At 37.0% G+C, this 17785-nt stretch overlaps 1 protein-coding gene across 2 annotated transcripts; it reads left to right on the plus strand.

Annotated features, from left to right (window-relative positions):
* The first annotated feature begins 2803 nt into the window (after window positions 1-2803).
* LOC127660037 (poly(U)-binding-splicing factor PUF60-B-like) lies at window positions 2804-15498 on the plus strand. Of its 2 annotated transcripts, XM_052150094.1 has the most exons (12): window positions 2804-2909; window positions 3683-3768; window positions 4013-4108; window positions 5811-5900; window positions 6968-7018; window positions 8150-8311; window positions 11648-11740; window positions 12624-12837; window positions 13211-13401; window positions 13694-13811; window positions 14282-14541; window positions 14767-15498. In XM_052150094.1, the coding sequence occupies exons 3-12, from the start codon at window positions 4028-4030 to the stop codon at window positions 15064-15066; spliced, it is 1560 nt and encodes a 519-aa protein (XP_052006054.1). In that variant the 5' UTR covers window positions 2804-2909; window positions 3683-3768; window positions 4013-4027; the 3' UTR covers window positions 15067-15498. The 2 variants fall into 2 exon arrangements, with proteins under 2 accessions (XP_052006054.1, XP_052006062.1); XM_052150102.1 differs by lacking the exons at window positions 2804-2909; window positions 3683-3768; window positions 4013-4108 and adding an exon at window positions 6781-6813 and having other exon boundaries at window positions 5835-5900.
* Window positions 15499-17785: the final 2287 nt, after the last annotated feature.

Genomic DNA, 17785 nt, shown 5'->3' on the forward strand with positions numbered 1-17785 from the left:
GTTAAATTTCATATTAATTTAAAATTCTGTTAACTACGTACAAAGCTTTGAATGGTCTAGCTCGGCAGTACTTAAGTGACCTTCTACCACGCTATCACGTTCATTACGATTGCAAAACTCTGGCCTGTTAATAGTTCCTAGAATATCAAAATCCACAAAAGAAGGTAGATCCTTTTCATATTTGGCTCCTAAACTATGGAATAGTCTCCCTAACACTGTTCGAGATGCAGACACACTCCCTCAGTTTAAGTCTAGAATAAAGACTCATCTATTTAGCCAGGCATACACCTAATTTATCCTCCAACCCACAATTAGGCTGCTTTAGTTGGGTCTGCCGGAACAAAAAAAATGTATCATGATCTATAACTGCAATAAATTGAATAGCATCGATGCTAATATTATTTTATTTGTTTCCCTGTCTCGACCTCGGGACTCCTATCCTGAGCTCACCAGAACCGGCTGAATCCTGCTTCATGTTGGACTCCACTGCTACGTGTCGCTGAATGATGATGACTAAATGCAACTGGTGCCAGCCAAACATCACTTCAGTATATTATGATGGACTTCAGAGGATGAACTGATGCCAACTCCAACCATAAGACATTGGATACTTCATATGCCGTTGTCTGAACCTTGGATGGACCACACGAACCTCACCAAAATTACCAGCCAGGTTGAACTGAGATGCACCTCACTGATCTCTGCCTGCATCACCTCAGTCTGTTGAAATGGAATACATAGATTTTCAACTGCCAACAAAAACCTTCATCAGCCAATTAACAAGGACAATGCATCTATGTGAACTTCTGCAGTTATTCCAGGATGGACTTCAATGACATCAGTCATTAATTTTACAGTTCATACAAAATCTATGTTTAAACACTGTCCCTTAACACTTACTTAGTTTAATAATTTTAAACCATGACTTTAACTATACATAAGTAATATTTAGATTATATACATGATGTTAGCCAGAGGGGAACTGGCCCTCACAGTGAGTCTGGTTTCTCCCAATGTTATTTTTCTCCATTAATCAATATCTTTCTCCAGTAATTCAACATTATTATTGAATTACTTATTTTTAACACGATTCACAATCGTATTTTATCTAATTACACAATGATGACTCTTCTGTAAAGCTGCTTTGAAACAAAGTGTGTTGTGAAAGGCGCTATACAAATAAACTTGACTTGACATTCCCTCTCTGTGTGGGGACAGTGCATCTGACCAGCAGCACCAGCCCATAAATTGACGGAGGATGCTGGGACCAGGAGAACAACAGAGGTTGGCTACAGAGGTAAATAATAAATACAATACAGACACAAGATAGTATATTACCACAGCTAATTTCAGTCAAATGATGCAGCAGGCTGTATGCAATTTAAATTTGCATTCATATTTTTGTTCACTCCGTAGATTCCAGGTTTATGACAGAGCAGTCACAAGCAACATGATTATTTTTTTTGTCATCCACCCACATAGCAAAGGAAATCTATGTATAAGGCATCCTCAAATGCAACAGAAAATACTTGGTTTATTTATTGACATGCCCCTGTAGACCTTGTTTTGTTGAGGAAACCAATAGCTAAACATGCTGTAAAGTGCAATTAAGAAAACTGATGTTAAAACCTAAGTAATCATATAATTGACTTGTACATAGGCATGTGTTCAGTCAGAATCACTTTAATCAAAATAGCTTTATTGTAAATTTAAGCTGATGATGTATATTTTACAGGTATGTGATACCATCCTGATGCATACCAAGGAGCGGTTCTCCTTCACCCAGCACCTCATCAGCGCAACACTGTTGCATGGAACGTTTGTCCCACAACAAACTTCAAAGTGTGAAGTTCCCTGATGCAGTGCTTGAAACAACAGTGGAGGCATACCCTATGCTGAACAAGGCCAATCTCAAAACAGAACTGTCCCTCGTCTAGGAGAACAGTCAGTTTAAGGCTAGCAGTGGTGCAGTGCCTCTGTACCAGTTTTTCATGGAGAACAACCTTCAGAGTACTTCTTCAGTCTTCTTAAGATCCTTATCACCACACCTATGACAGCAGCAGAATCAGAGAGGTGCTTCTCTATTTTCAAGAGGATCAAGACATTCCTGAGAAACACCATGACACACGATCACCTTAATGCTCTGGCTATGCTTTCCATGGAGAAGAAACTTTACAAGGACATTCCAGACTTCAATAAGAAAGTCACTGAGAAGTTTGCAACTCAGAAGGAGCAAAGAGCAAAATTCCTGTACAAATAAGCTGTCAGGAAACATGGCATTTTTTTCACCACATTGAGTTTTCTTGTACATAGTTGTCCTCAGTTTCACTTGTTTAACTTGGTCATGGTGGCATCACAATTTAATTGAGACCGGTAAATTAATTCCTCATAGCTGTTTATGTTTAATGAATTACCAAGTGTCAAGCAGATGTACTCAAACTTTGACTGGTAGTGTACATTTGTTCAGGTTGAGCCCCATGGGTGTTTTTGTGTATAGTTGACATTTTAAAATAAATCTCAAATAATTTCATGTGTAAGAGCTCAGTTGACACTTACAAGTTTGTTTATTATTTTGAATATTTCCTTCTCTTAAAAAAGTACTATCGTTTGCAAGTTGACTACATTTAATTTCTCTGTCTTGAATTTGAATCCCTTTAAACCATTTTTTTTTTTTTTTTTGTATATGTAATGCCATTATTTGGGTAACATCTCCAAGTAATGTTAATCACAGACATTATTGTACTCATAAATCCAACACTACCACGAAAATGCTGTCCGGCTTTTTTTGTACCACATCACGTGACCTGCGTTCGAGTAGCCCGAGGCCTCGCGCGGCAGCTCCAGGTTCCTCTGAGTTTCTGTGGGGTACAGTGAGTTGCAGAGTCTCCAATGTGGATCACTACATGGCGGTAAAGCTGAACATAATTACCTAAATACGTTTACTTGAATATTGAAGTGCTTTTCGCATGTTCTGGTTTATGGTTAGCATACAACTTAGTTGTAGTAAGCCTCTTGATGTTTACATATATCTTCTGGCGTGATTACATGAGGCCTGCGTAAAGGCTCGCTAGCATTCTGTTAGCCAGTTAGGCTAACGTGCTGAGGTAGCAGCTTATTGCTGGCTTTCATTAATGCGTATTTCTGAGTTATCTGTAATTTACCATAAAGTGTGAAGTGACTTGTGAGACCAGTTTAAATGCCAAAATTGTTGATCCTGCACTTTGATTTAATCACTGAATTTACAGCTGAAACGGCTAGTACCGGTGCTGTTGTAACCATCACAAGCACGCCACTACTGTGTTCTTAACAGTAACTCTCTTTGTTGATGTACAGACAATCTGCAGGTGATTTATTTAACTTTAGAGTACGTCAAACGTAAATGTTGATTGATTCGAGTGATCTTTTAATGCATTGGGAATAATTTGTTCCCCATATTAATATGATCTCTCAGCAGGTCGCAAGTCTGGTTTATGACTGACTAATTGGGCCAGATCGTATCTTACAGAAGAAATAATTACCCAGTAAAGATTTCAACTGTCAGAAAAAAACAGTATGGTAGTTCCATACTGTTTGAAAGGACATACAGTGTACAAAAATTACTGTTTGCTTAAAAGCTTCTTTATTTTGCACTTGGATTTAAATATAAATGAATATGCTCTCTATGTGTTTCCATATACCGCAGATCATTGTAAAATTGTGAGCACATTGCCAGGAATTCTACACAAGCTTCTCAAAACTGATTGGTTTAATAAAAGTACAGCCTCATAGGTAAGCTCCAAAATATATCCATAATACTTAAATGTATACATTTTGTATATTTGATATTTAAAAAAAGACTTGAATAATATCATGTAATGTCTTCTCTCTTCTGTCTCTGTTATTGCTACTTCTCTCTATTGTATGCGTAGGAAGTATGAAATCTGAAAATACTATTTCTATAGTATAAGTAGTATGCTATATAATTATATCTGTGGTCTTTTTTCACTACATGTCCATTGAATTATTTCCTCAGTGAGGCAAAGGCTTGATGATGGAGAATGGACAGGGCACAGGGGGAAAGCTTGGATTGCCGCCTCTTACTCCAGAGCAGCAGGAAGCGCTACAGAGGGTAATAGATTCTTTAATTTTTCCAGGGGGTAGGGTGGGTTTCACACATTAAGCGACTTCATCTCTTTATGTCGCTATTCTCTGTACTGTATGTCACTACTAGTGGGTGTTCCTCCTACTGTTGCTCTAACATTATCAGTGGACTGCAAATCTGGCCATATTTTTGGGAAATCTGATCAAAGATGAGACAAATTGCCGGTACAACTAAGATATTATACTAAGTGCTCATTGTATCATCATTACCAAGATGGTTTATCAGTGTACAAACTCAATCAGACTGCTGAGAATATCTTTTCCATGCATAATTTTTTATTATTTCCATGTATTTGGTTACAGACAAATCATGTAGTACAGTGGTTCTCAACTTTTTTGACTCCAAGGCCCTCCATTGTTGGAGAAAATATTCGAAGGCCCCCCATGTAGGCTATTAGATATTTATATTATAAGATATTTCCTTAAAACTTGTGATTCCAGAAATGTCTAGAACTGTCTATTATTTATAAAAGCAAGCTGTTGAAGTTTAGCATTTTCAGTAAGTTGAATTATATAAAAATTATAATAACCTATCATATTTTAAATAATATTAAGAAATCTTGAGGCCCCTCTGGAAGTGTGCTGAGGGCCCTAGTGGGTCCCGACCCCCTGGTGGAGAACCACTGATATACAACAGTGAAATCACTCAAAAGAAACCAACGTCTCCATCTTGCCTGCTCTCGATTGCATTAGCTCAGATGAGACTGATGACGTGCGCTCCACTTACACCGTCTTTACTCTTGGTGGTCGCTGCCGAAAGCTCCTCATTTGCATAAAGTTAAACTTTTCTGAAGTAGCTGTTCACGCCCACATCTAGTCGCCAACAGTTGCTGTTGCTCATGTCGCCAGAAGTCACCAGCTCATTGAAATGAAATGAGATCATGCTGCTTTGTCACTGCATGTGTAGTGTTTCGAGAGATTGGTAAGAAATTTTTGGGGAGAAAGATCAAGTGAATAGGATCAGCTCGCATCGAGGGTCAGACTCCAGCCTGCATCACCTGTTCCGTGTTTAGAGCTTAAGTGCCACCACTTTGCCTCTTCTCTGACTAAAAAAATGGGTTGTGAATGAAAAGCACAAAGCCCACAGGATACATCTGCCTAAGTCTGAGCTTTTTAATTCTATTGGCTTCCTTTTTACAAACTATAACGTGCATTAACCAGCATCTGACTCTGACCATGTTTACATGCACTTAATAAACTGTATTTCTGTTATTTTTTTGCAGAAAGCTGCATTATGAAATGTCATGTACACGAGAATGCCGTTTTCCTTACACCGTTTTAGGGATAAAGAGAAAGTGGTTTAACACACCTGGGTTTCTCCCAGAGAATGCGGTTTATGTGGCCATGTAGAAACAATATATACATGTTGCTGTGGAGAAAGCTGCTTACTGACGAGCCTAACTGAAATGGAACCTCAAGAGTAACTGATTTGCAGCACTCTTCGTAGGCAGCACCAATGCGAGAGACCCACTTACAACTTTTTCTCAAGCTAACATGTTGCTTGAAAAGCAAACAAATTGATACAGAAATATGTATCTTACATGATTATTTAGTGTAATTATACATCTTTAATTAGCCAGAAACAAGTTGCCTTTGAGATAAGCTGAAGTGTCACTCTTAAACTCATCAGCATCTGCTCCGTTGCTTAAAAATTTTCTTTCTCTATTTAGGCTAAGAAATATGCCATGGAACAGAGCATAAAGAGTGTTTTAGTAAAACAGACCATTGCCCACCAGCAGCAGCAGCTCACAAATTTGCAGGTGAGTTGATATGATGATCTGTTTATGTAGAATGCTTGTAAATGCAACACGCACCACCTATGTTATCTACTTTGTGTTATATGTTTGCAGAATGTTGGCCTCTTATTTGACAGTACATACTTAACTGATTTTGTCAAACCAGTAGTGTAACTAAAACTACATGGTGTACCCACTGGCTGTGTCATGAAAAGCGTTCTCATTAATAATTCATTGTTAAGGATTAGGATCATTATATAGGATTAAAGAAATTAAAATATTCATACATTGGTTGGTATCCTTTTTTTATCTATAATTTAGAGATTTGTGTTACGCAAAATTACAGTTGATCACTGTTGCCAAACATTATTATACATAGAAGTACTATTAAGTGTTTTAGTGTTTCCAATTTGAAAATGACTTTTCCCATTGATAGCTGCCAGTTTTCTAACACAAGGGTGACCTCCTTAGCTGGTCCAGAATTCCCCCCACACATTGCAGGCCTTTTGGTTGCTCATAGAATTTTTCTCAGATTAATCTGAAGCACTAAACTTTGTTGAGAACTCATCATGCATTATTTGTTTGCCCTCCTTCTCCGCTAGTTTGCATGAGGTGTGGTATGTCTGGGACTCGTACTTAATTTTTGCTACACCCAGATTAGGTCTGCTCTTATTTTGGATTTAAATCTTGAATCTTAACAAGTGATCGTATTATGTACTGCAATCCCCAAGTAGACATCATGATGACTGAAGAATCAACCACATCCAAAGGATACATATACACAGTCTATACTCGGTGTATTTCTTAACTCTGTAAAAAGGACAATTTGAGCAGCCTACCTGTTGTCTTAGAAGAAAGTAATGCCTATTAGTAACTTTGGTGCTTTAATTGTGGTATGTTTCAGGTTTTCATTCGAAGTAAGTGGTGATTTAAAGAGGTGGGCAGAGCTTAACATTGAGTCAGAGGCATTGACCAGTCAGAGACTGACAAGATCTGTATATTATGTCTCTCTGATGTAAAACATTTAGTACAAGAAAAAAGAAAAAGATATCTAACCTTTTCAGCACTTTTCCATCTTTACTGTGTTTCAGATGGCAGCAGTGACAATGGGCTTTGGAGATCCTCTCTCATCTTTACAATCGGTCAATAGAATATTAAACTATTATTTACCTTCTGTACGCATTTTGACATATGACCATTACCCTCCTTTAATTGGCATTTACCAGGCTAGATACTCTAGACATTTGCCACAGCATATTTAAAAAGCAGAAATGGCTTTGTTGTGAATGAAATGTTTGTTGATCATTAAGAATAATTTAAGTTGATGGCATTAACTCAGAATAACTGATTCTTGTCTTCTGTTCAGTAATGCAATGGGACCTTTTTTTTAAGTCACAAGAAAGGACAGGATTATTAAAGGGACATTACAAAGCAAATTATCTCTCATTATGTAATTTCACTCTATATTTATCTTCCTACATCATTGCATGGCCATCAGCGAGTGCTCCCTCATTGCAGTGGTCATTGATTAAGATGTTTATTCAAACTCCAGCAAGTTCATTGCCCTACCTTAAGTTCCATTTGATGGAAGGAATCACGTGTGTTGTTATCGGTGAGGATAATCCATTTCGCTTTGTGAATATGCTGTAGCATATTAAAATGTCATTTATTCTGCTGTAAAAGAGGGCAAGCAGTCATTATGTCAATCCAAATTGAAACATCTGTCTAAACTTTGAGCCTTAAGTGTAATTTTATACTTTTGTCACATGGCTGACACACTATCTAAAACTTATGATAAAAACGATGATGTTTGATTGAAAAAAGTGTAAAATGGATAGAATTGTGCAGATTCTTCTTCACCTGATATGTAAGTCCAAAAGATCCATGAAAAGATTATTGAAGACATTAAGTTGTGTTAAGGGTCCACTTTCACATGTTAACTACTGTATCTTTGGACAAAATTTTGGCCAATCATAAATGTAGATGTTTTTAAATTGCTAGCACTCTCATTTAGTAAATTGCAAGCAGATATGGTAAGAACGGGCTGTTCCTCATTCACCTTACTGTGCTTGTTTTTCATGGTATGCAATGCAGGTAATGAAACTGGGGTTTAGATTCAACTAAAGCAATAGGAACTAGCACATCAAACTTATGAACAGAAGCTAAACATATCTTTAGTCCTTTCCTATATTTTATATCAATTTCTTAAGTTTTTCTTCTTTTCTATAATGCTCTTCTGTAGCCAATATTTATCTTCCTTTCCTAACCACCAGGTGGCAGCGCAGAGGCAGCGAGCTCTGGCCATCATGTGCCGTGTATATGTGGGTTCCATTTATTACGAGCTGGGGGAGGACACCATCCGGCAGGCCTTTGCACCCTTTGGGCCCATAAAGAGCATCGATATGTCTTGGGACTCAGTCACCATGAAGCACAAGGTATGCTTGTTCAATTTAAATTTCGATTTATACTTTGTACCCACTTGTAGTGACCAAAACGGTGGTTTGCATTTATACTGTAGTTCTGTGTTGGTGTGTGAGTCGGTCTGCGAGTACATAGAAAAGTGCTAGTATATTGTTAAAATGCTTTAATTTCTGAAATATACATTTAATAAATAAAAAAAAGTTGTTATTTATGGATTCAAAAGTATTAAATTATTGTAGCATTAAAAATCTATTTAATCAAAGTATGTGAACATGTTGAAATTTCTGGACATATTTATTATACATTGTCATGATTCATGACAAATGAATCAGGCATATACTGTATGCTTGCTCTTGAGTCGCTTAACCCTTTAAACTTTGAGGATGTTTTTAAAGATTACTTTTCTTTTCATTGCCATACCCAAAATATAAGGCCTAAAATCAAACAAACAAGGAGGGTCAAGTGTTGGTATAATTTTAAAGAAAGCTTTTTAAATTAGAAATTTTCTAGATTATGATAAATTCTGAGACTCACAAAAATCACAAAAACTTGTGCCAAACATTCACCATATGTAATTAGTGAACGATCCTCTCTACCCATATTTGGATGACTTCCACCTCTGGTTGCAGCGATCTGAATCCTAATACAATTGGTTTAGCATTCCATGATGTTGGACAACGTACTACACCATTTCCGATGAAGTCATCTGTTCCAGGAAAGCTAATGTGTTTTTAACCACATATTTTTAACATTGTGCTGTGCACATTTTGCTTCATGTGGATTATCTAATGATCTATGCGTCTGATTACAATGTGTGTGGGCTCATTTTAAAGATAATCCTTTCTAATTAATGGTACGTGATATTTTATATTCTGTTTATTATTCGTGAAGTTATAAGGGAAAATGCAGCATATAAGCAACACCTGTTTACATGTATGGCAAATACATATACTTCGCTATTACTCACAATATTTTTTGTCGCTGAGTAAAACAAATATTTTGGCAGTATTCGTTTTTTATTCTTTGCAAGCTTTCCATCGACACATGATACATGGCTATTTGAGCAGTTTGATATTTTTACTGATTACAAAAATATGTGCAGTGCAAAACTATTAATAATCAAAATGGAACACTTCTGATTTGTCTGCAAATTTCAACGCACTTGTTCAGTTTTGGTCATAATGCCTACATGCATTGAAATTGAGCTTTTAATCCTCAAAACGAGACATATTTTGTGTTGGTTAAGACTTCAGATGGGCCCATCTGAGCACAAATGGTTAAATAATAGTAAATTAATATTTTGGCATACATTTGATGTTCCATGCTAAAAAAAAAAAATCTAATGAACTAGGGTTGGGCGATGTCCCCTAAATTGGCAGTTGACGATGTTGACAGTAAAACATCGCGATGGACGATGATATCGTCGGTGGGGGGGGGGATTATATAATTTCATATAATTTTCAAAAATTATATGAAAAATTATAATTTCGTTATTTTACTAACCCAACTAATGTCTCGTCGGCGCTTTATCAGTAGGTTGCACGACACGTGAAGCATTTTTTTTTGCTTTCACTTAAGAAGAGTTGTGCACTTTTTATTTTAGTATATCTCTTTACATAAATACTATTTTCCACTTAAAAACTGTAATTTCGTTATTTTACTCACTGATGAGCAAAAGGTCGAGGCAGAAATGACCATGTACCTGCAGGAAATGGCCATTGATGGGGAAGAGGACCCGCTGACTTGGTGAAAACGAACGACAAAAGGTTTCCGTTCATGGCAAGATTAGCACGGAAATATCTGTGCATATGTGCTACCAGTACTCCATCAGAGCGGGTCTTCAGCACAGCGGGTAGTGTAGTTACTCCAATCCGCAGCTTATTAAAACCAGATAAAGTGAATATGTTGGTATTTCTGGCCAGAAACATCGAAATTTAACATGGTCTATGGTGAAAGATATTAGACTTCTTTACGCATTTTTCGCCATCCGTTGCGGAGCTATTCGATTTTGCATATAATTTTTAAACGTTCATTTGTGTAGTTCATATGACCACTTTACAATATTTCAATAACATAATTTATTTTGTAGCCTGTGCTGAAGTTAATTGTGCTGCTAATTATAAGTGAAATGTTAATGCCGAGTTTCGGTCTGAGTGTTGTTCCCGTTTCATTTGTTGTTCTTCTATGTTTTAATAAATGTGTGTTATTCATATTCACCTTGTTTCTTTCATTTGATTTGACATTATGGATTTATGGCCAAGGAAATTTTTCTTTAAAAGTATTAACCAGACAAAAGTTATTTGACGTTCAGCTGGTCTGGGTTTATCTTAAACTGCCGCTTCAGTGTATACAAGAGCTATGTGACAATGAGCAAGATTTTCTGAGACACTACAACTACTAATAATTAATTAATAAAGGCTATTTTCTTGTAGCCTACAACATAACATATTTTAATCTAAATGTACAGTGTAAGACATGTAAAAAAAGACAAGAAGCTAACAATGTCAAGATCAATATTTGTGTAGCCTGCCTGACACGGTATTTTCACAGACTAACACGTCACGTCTCTGGCATATACCACAGTATTTAAAATAGCATATATGCATTAGTTATATTCTCAATTTAATTTACAGAGCAATCCCTGCAAATTTTTAGGTTAACTATAGAAGAGACTAGGATTAGTGAGTCACACTAGCAAGACTCGCAAAAGGGGGCGTGGCATCACGATGGTGGCTCTACATCGTGATGTTGGTGATATCGTCCATGGGCACAACCCTATAATGAACTAGTAACTAGCTTTACACACACAATGTGTGTTGATTTAAAGCTTGAAGGGAGGACACAATGCATGTAGGCAAATAAAACCAACTCTGAGTCTAGGTGCTTTTTAATTTGCTTACAAATTAGAAGCGTTTCATTTTCATATTGTATGAAATCAGATTAATTACTGCGCACCATACTGTCAAAACATTGTACAGATTGGAAAGTTTGAGGAAAAAAGCACATAGTTCATAAGTTGTAAACAGATGTGCCATTTTGTTGCGTTTTCACTCATAACTTCATTAAACATGAGCAGAGTATAAAAACAGCAAATATTCCCCATTAAAAAAAAAAACACGCTCCTTGGTACAAATACAATGTGATATGATGCATAGATCTTAAAATAATATTGGATAAAATTAGACATTTCCTCTATCTTTTTTTGTCTCTGTTTACAAAGGGGACCAAGCACAATTAATGTAGTTCGCATCTAGGCAACGCGTTATTACAACTTTGTAGAGGTGCACATTAGCCTACGTAGGATCGATGCAAAAGTATAAAATGACCTTAAAAAAATCTGTCTCTCTCAGGGCTTTGCCTTTGTGGAGTATGAGATTCCTGAAGCAGCTCAGCTGGCCTTGGAGCAGATGAACTCAGTCATGCTGGGTGGGAGAAACATTAAGGTGGGTTTAAAACATGACAATCGTTCTTTAACCTTCTAAACTGCTGTGCAGTGAGCTATTTTTTTTGTATGTCTGGCTTTTGTGTGTGCTTGAGTCGAAGCAGTCAGCAGGCCTTCAGTAGACCTGCCAGCACGAGTACCTGCAGATTGTGTGTGCAGAATTGAATACAGCTTGTGATTGTGTTCTTGCCTTTGTGCATTTATTTTTTTGTCATCTAACCTAAATATGTGTTTGCACAATGTTATGCTTCCACACTGTCACCCTGTTTGTTTTGGAGCTCAATTTCTCTAGGAACTGCAGAAGCAGGGGGAGCATTCGTTTGAGGCAGGCGTGCTCTTCTCTGTCCGGGATGTGCTGATGATGGGCTGTGCCTGGCTGGTGTTTGCTTGGCCGCCCCAACTGCAGCACAGATACCACATAGCCAAAAATCTGTTTGTTTTTTTAACAACCACAGTCACATTTTAGTCATGAAGACACTCAGAAATTTTTCATTTCCACCACTTATCCGTACAATCACAGTGACCTGTGCTATGACTATAGATATAATTTAACTAATAGTAGAGTAACTATACTTCATTTCGCCCCCCAAAAATCTTCAGGAGCTTACATTTTTACTTCTATTCTTTCATATCGAAGGACTGTGTCTTAAAAAATTAAATAAAATAATAATATTTTGATGACTTTGCAATGGTTAGAGGCTTAAAATGTTTTATAAGTCTCACTTGCACTACACTAAATAGTTTAATTACATACAGGGAAATAAGTTTTTTTCCTCCCGTTTGGTCTTCCTTTTTTCGACTACATGTACATACAAACACACTCTCACAGTAATTACTTTATACACCTCCACTCAGTGGCCCATGTGCTGGTCTGTGTGCTGTAGGTGGGGCGACCAAGTAACATCGGACAGGCACAGCCCATCATCGACCAACTGGCAGAGGAGGCACGTGCCTACAACCGAATCTATGTAGCCTCAGTCCATCCAGATCTGTCAGATGAAGACATCAAGAGCGTCTTTGAGGCCTTCGGAAGGATTAAAAGTTGTATGCTGGCACGAGAACCCACCACAGGAAAACACAAGGGCTTCGGATTTGTTGGTGAGCACGTCTGGAAGGTGCTGTTAACACTGCTCAGTGGAGACTGAGTCTTTGATAAACATGTGGCCTGATAATATTTTCCCACATTTTTCCAGTCATGATTTATTTATTTTTTCTCAACCAAAATCAATCTAATTTCCAAATAAAATTAATCCAAAGAAGTTGAAAAATAAAGAATAGATTGTGAAACACTAAATATAAAAGCTACTAAAATTTCAAATCCTATCAATAACTAAAGGGCAATAATGGAAAGTACAATGTCTAACAAAGTGTAAGTTATTAAAGCTTCAAGAAAATGCCAGATAATGGGAAAGTGCACTATAGGATTGGATTCAGGAACTGCTCTCTCTTAAATAATTTTCATCATGGGTAGAATATGAAAAGCCTCAGTCATCGCTGGATGCCGTCTCATCTATGAACCTGTTTGACCTTGGAGGTCAATACCTTAGAGTGGGGAAGGCTGTTACCCCTCCCATGCCTCTGTTGATGCCTACAACCCCTGGAGGGCTACCCGCTGCTGCAGCTGTGGCTGCTGCTGCGGCAACCGCCAAGATCACTGCCCAGGTGAGATTAAACCTAAGCTCAAACTGGATCCTGATTTACTATAATAGGAAAAAACATTTGTCTTTGATTTGGCAGAAACCAGGTTGAGAAGCTATTGTTGATGTGCTCATGCAGTTTTTGCTGCAAAAAGTTTTTACCTGAACTGTATTTTGCAGATGCTGTTAAATGGCATTCTTTTACTTGGCATGTTGTCTTAAACCAGAGATTTCAGTTTAATGTTGAAAAATGTAATTTTCACATTTCTTATATTACTTTGATCCTTATTTTGTCCCTGTGTTGTGATGTTCTGTAGGAGGCTGTTGCTGGAGTGACAGTGCTGGGTTCTCTGGCCTCACCAGCACACATTCTCAGTCAGCAGATGGGGCTCCCACATGCTGTATTGGCTGCCCAGGCCCCCGGCATCATCACAGGTCTGCAAAAATTAGGATGAATTGTTAACTTAAAGGGATGGTTCACCCAAAAATTAAAAAATCTCTCATCTTTTAATTCCCTTCATGCTGTATCAAACCCACATGACTTGGTGCAGTGGGACACAAAAGTAGATGTTAGACACAATTCAATTTCATTGCATCATTTTGCTTTACAATGAAAGTGAATGTCATTCTATCTAACATCTATTGTGTTGTACAGAAAATTTTACATCTTTTAACCCCCTGAGTTTATTAAATGATAAAGTTAAAATGATCATGTGTTGCATTTACAGCAGAAAATAAGTTTAATTGCTGATTTTTCATTTGAATCTTAGCCTGAAATGGATAAGGAAATGAAACTCAGGATCATGATTGTCTGTGAGGAGCTCTGTAAAAACAGTTCTGTAAAAAGAGACTTTCAGGTGTGAATGTTCTTATTTTTGTCTTCTGTAATACTTTTTTGTCAATAGGTGTGACACCTGCTCGACCTACTCTTCCTGTAGTCCCCCAAGTTTGTTTGGTTAACCCAGTACTGGCATCTCCGCCAGTCACAACACCTGTTTCTATCGGAACACCAACATCTGCAATGCAAATACATACTGAAGTGAAGAGAGAGGAAGACAAAAGGCTTACTGAAGGAGATCGGAGTCGGCCAGTTGGAAATGGGCAGGATAGTGAACTGGAGCAGCTAAGTGGAAGTGGAGGAAAACAAACGGTCATGCAGTCAAAGGTTAGGCAGCATCAAATTTACTTTAAAAGATTATAAAGATGTAATGTTGACTGTGATCTAGGGTGCTGAGAATTTACCTCAAAGTAGCATTATACAGTTTTACTCTGGGCACTAAACAGAGGTAGAACTTAAGCCATTAAATTTTGCCATGTTACATTATAATAACCTCTCTTTAATATTTGGACTGTTTTCAAATTTTTACAAACTGTCTTTCCCCACATTCAGTCAACGGTTATGGTGCTACGCAACATGGTGGGCCCAGAGGACATCGACGATGACCTTGAAGGGGAAGTGATGGAGGAATGTGGGAAGTATGGTGCAGTTAATCGGGTAATCATATACCAGGAGCGACAGGGTGAGGACGACGATTCTGAGATCATAGTAAAGATCTTTGTGGAGTTCTCCGATGCTGAGGAAATGAACAAGGCTATCCAGGCCCTCAATAACCGCTGGTTTGCAGGTCGCAAGGTTGTTGCCGAGTTGTACGATCAAGCGCGTTTTAATAATAGTGACCTCTCTGCGTAAGACTGTCCCAAAGTGGCATCTGGCCCCATCTCTTGGCGCTCAAACTCGCACAGCTTTCATCACTGCTGTTAGAGATTCGGGCCTCTTTGAAACTTGTAATTATTTTTTTATTGATGTTGATCGTAATAATATTATCAGAAAAATCCTAATTGAGGGATTTAGTGTAGGACAAAAATATCCTTCTCGTGCATTTTCTTTGTCACCTACTGTGAAAGGCTTTTCATTTTTTAACAGTCATTTTTTTTGCAGGGGTTTTTTTTTTTTTTTTTTAAGAAAAGATGCAATTTTCCTCCATTCCCACCCATACTTTTTTTTTTTTTTTTTTTTTTTTTTTAATACAAATACCAACTTTTTCTCCACAGACTTCAGTCTTCAGATTCTAAACATTATGTTGGTGACATTGGTTCTGGCTTAACAAAAACAATAAATTTCTCTAATATGCAATGTTGTCAGAGTCTTTCATAAGGAAAATTGGAAAAAGTAATCAAGGATAAGATCTTAAAGATATTAAAGGTTAATGGTTCAACCACAATGGAAAATTCTCTCACAATTTACCTACCCTCATGCTGTCTCATATGTGTAAGACTTGCTTTTTTCTGCTGAACACAAATTAAGATTTTTAGAAGGAAATTTCAGCTCTGTAGGTCCTCGCGATGCAAGTGACTGGTGACCAAAACTTTGAAGCACAAAGTCAGCATAAAAGTAATCCATAAGACTCCAGTGATTGAATCCGTCATCTGAAGCAATATGATAGGTGTGGGTGAAAAACAGATCAATTTGTTAGTCCTTTGTTACTATAAATCTCCACTTTTACAAGCCCTCCTATGCGTGTTCATATTCATTCTTTGTGCATATCGCCACCTACTGGGCAGTGAGGAGAAAGAAAAGGTAAGGAGAAAGGAATAGAATAGAATACATAAATAATTCTGTAAATGATTAGTTGACCAAATTGGACTTGTACTTAAAAGGAACACTCAGTAATTTTGTTCCTTTAAAAAAAAAAAAAAAAAAGTCAAAAGATATGAACTATGCTTTTAAAATGTCTGTAGTAAAAAATGAAGACTCCAGTCATTTCAGTAATGTTATAAAAGCTGGTCTATTCTACATGGAGAGGGTCCACACATGGGGGCTGCATGTTAGAATCACATGACCAGCCGAATGACTCACTTAATCTCAGTAACCGTCCCGTTATTTGACACTTTCACTCACTGATTAAAGTAATCATGGCTGGCTGTGAGTACTATTTCTACAATTGCATCTGAAACTGAAAACTATTGATTTTAAATGATGCTGCATATAAGCTGTTACGTGCCAGTGTAAATCCAAGATGACACAAGGACAAAAGTTACTGAGTGCACAGTTAAACATTTTTATTAAAGGGTTAGTCCACCCAAAAATGGGACTTCTCTCATAATTTGCTCACCCTCATGCTATCCTAGATATAATATTTTATTCAGTTGAACACAAATTTTTTTTTAAGAATATCTCAGTTATGTAGGTCCATACAATGCAAGAGAATGGTGACCAAAATATTAATGCACATGAAAGTAATTCATGTGACATATGAGGTGAATTATTTCATGTTGGTTTTGAGTGAGAACAGACCAAAATATAATAATTTTTTCACTATAACTCTTGACATCATCAGTCTCTTTGGTAATCATGATCTCAAGCTTGATTATGCTTCCTATAGCGCTCCGTGCATGTGTCAAGACCTAGGAAGAGTAATCAAGCATGAAATCATAATCATACCTAGAGATTGCAGTGGCAAGATGTACAAAGAAAAAGGAACACTGTTTTGGTCTGTTCTCACCCAAAACCAATTAGATCGCTGCTGAAGACAGATTAAACCACTGGATTTGTATGGATTACTTTTATGCTGACTTTATGTGCTTTTTTAGTGCTTCAAAATTTAACTTGCGTTGTATGGAGATATTCAAAAAATCATAATTTGTGTTCTTCAGGGGAAATAAAATCATGCACAATTGGGATGACACGAGGTTGAGTAAATGATAAATTAGTATTGTCATTTTCGGGTGAACTATTCCTTTAAAAGTGTGTATTTTATTAGTTTATAGTACAATAGCAATAGTACAAATATACCATGTAGAGATTATTAAACAATTATTTGCTAAATACTTTTTAAAGCTTTTAAGATTGTTTTGTTTTTACAGTAATGTATTAAATTGTGACTTTTTATTTATTTTTTTACACCAAATAGATAATGCCAATACATCTACACCGTGTTATCCACTACTGTGATACATCTCCGTTTTATTTCACAATGATGAATAAAGTCATGCTATTGGATAATTTCTATAAGGTTCCCACGTGTCCTGGAAAACTAGGATTTTGCAATCCAGTTTTCCAGTCATGGCAAATTAGAAAAACACCTAAAAATGTCCTAGAAAAATGAACAATATTTTGGTATAATGAAACTGCTTGACTGTGTCGTTACGTGTTTGTGCTACGTGTACAAAACCATAGCAAAGATTGCGAATCGGGATAGGTTTCAAATCACACGGGTATAGTTTTGTCACTGTCGGTGGTTGTGCATTGTAAAACAACATGGATGGTTGACTGTCGTGAACGAAGCCCTGTCACGTACATTCAGTGACGGTCGAATGGTCATATATATATATATATATATATATATATATATATATATATATATATATATATATAAGTATGTATAAGTTATTTCAAACCCTGAGGCGGT

The sequence above is a fragment of the Xyrauchen texanus genome, chromosome 2 (assembly GCF_025860055.1).
Source record: "Xyrauchen texanus isolate HMW12.3.18 chromosome 2, RBS_HiC_50CHRs, whole genome shotgun sequence".
Classification (NCBI taxonomy): domain Eukaryota; kingdom Metazoa; phylum Chordata; class Actinopteri; order Cypriniformes; family Catostomidae; genus Xyrauchen; species Xyrauchen texanus.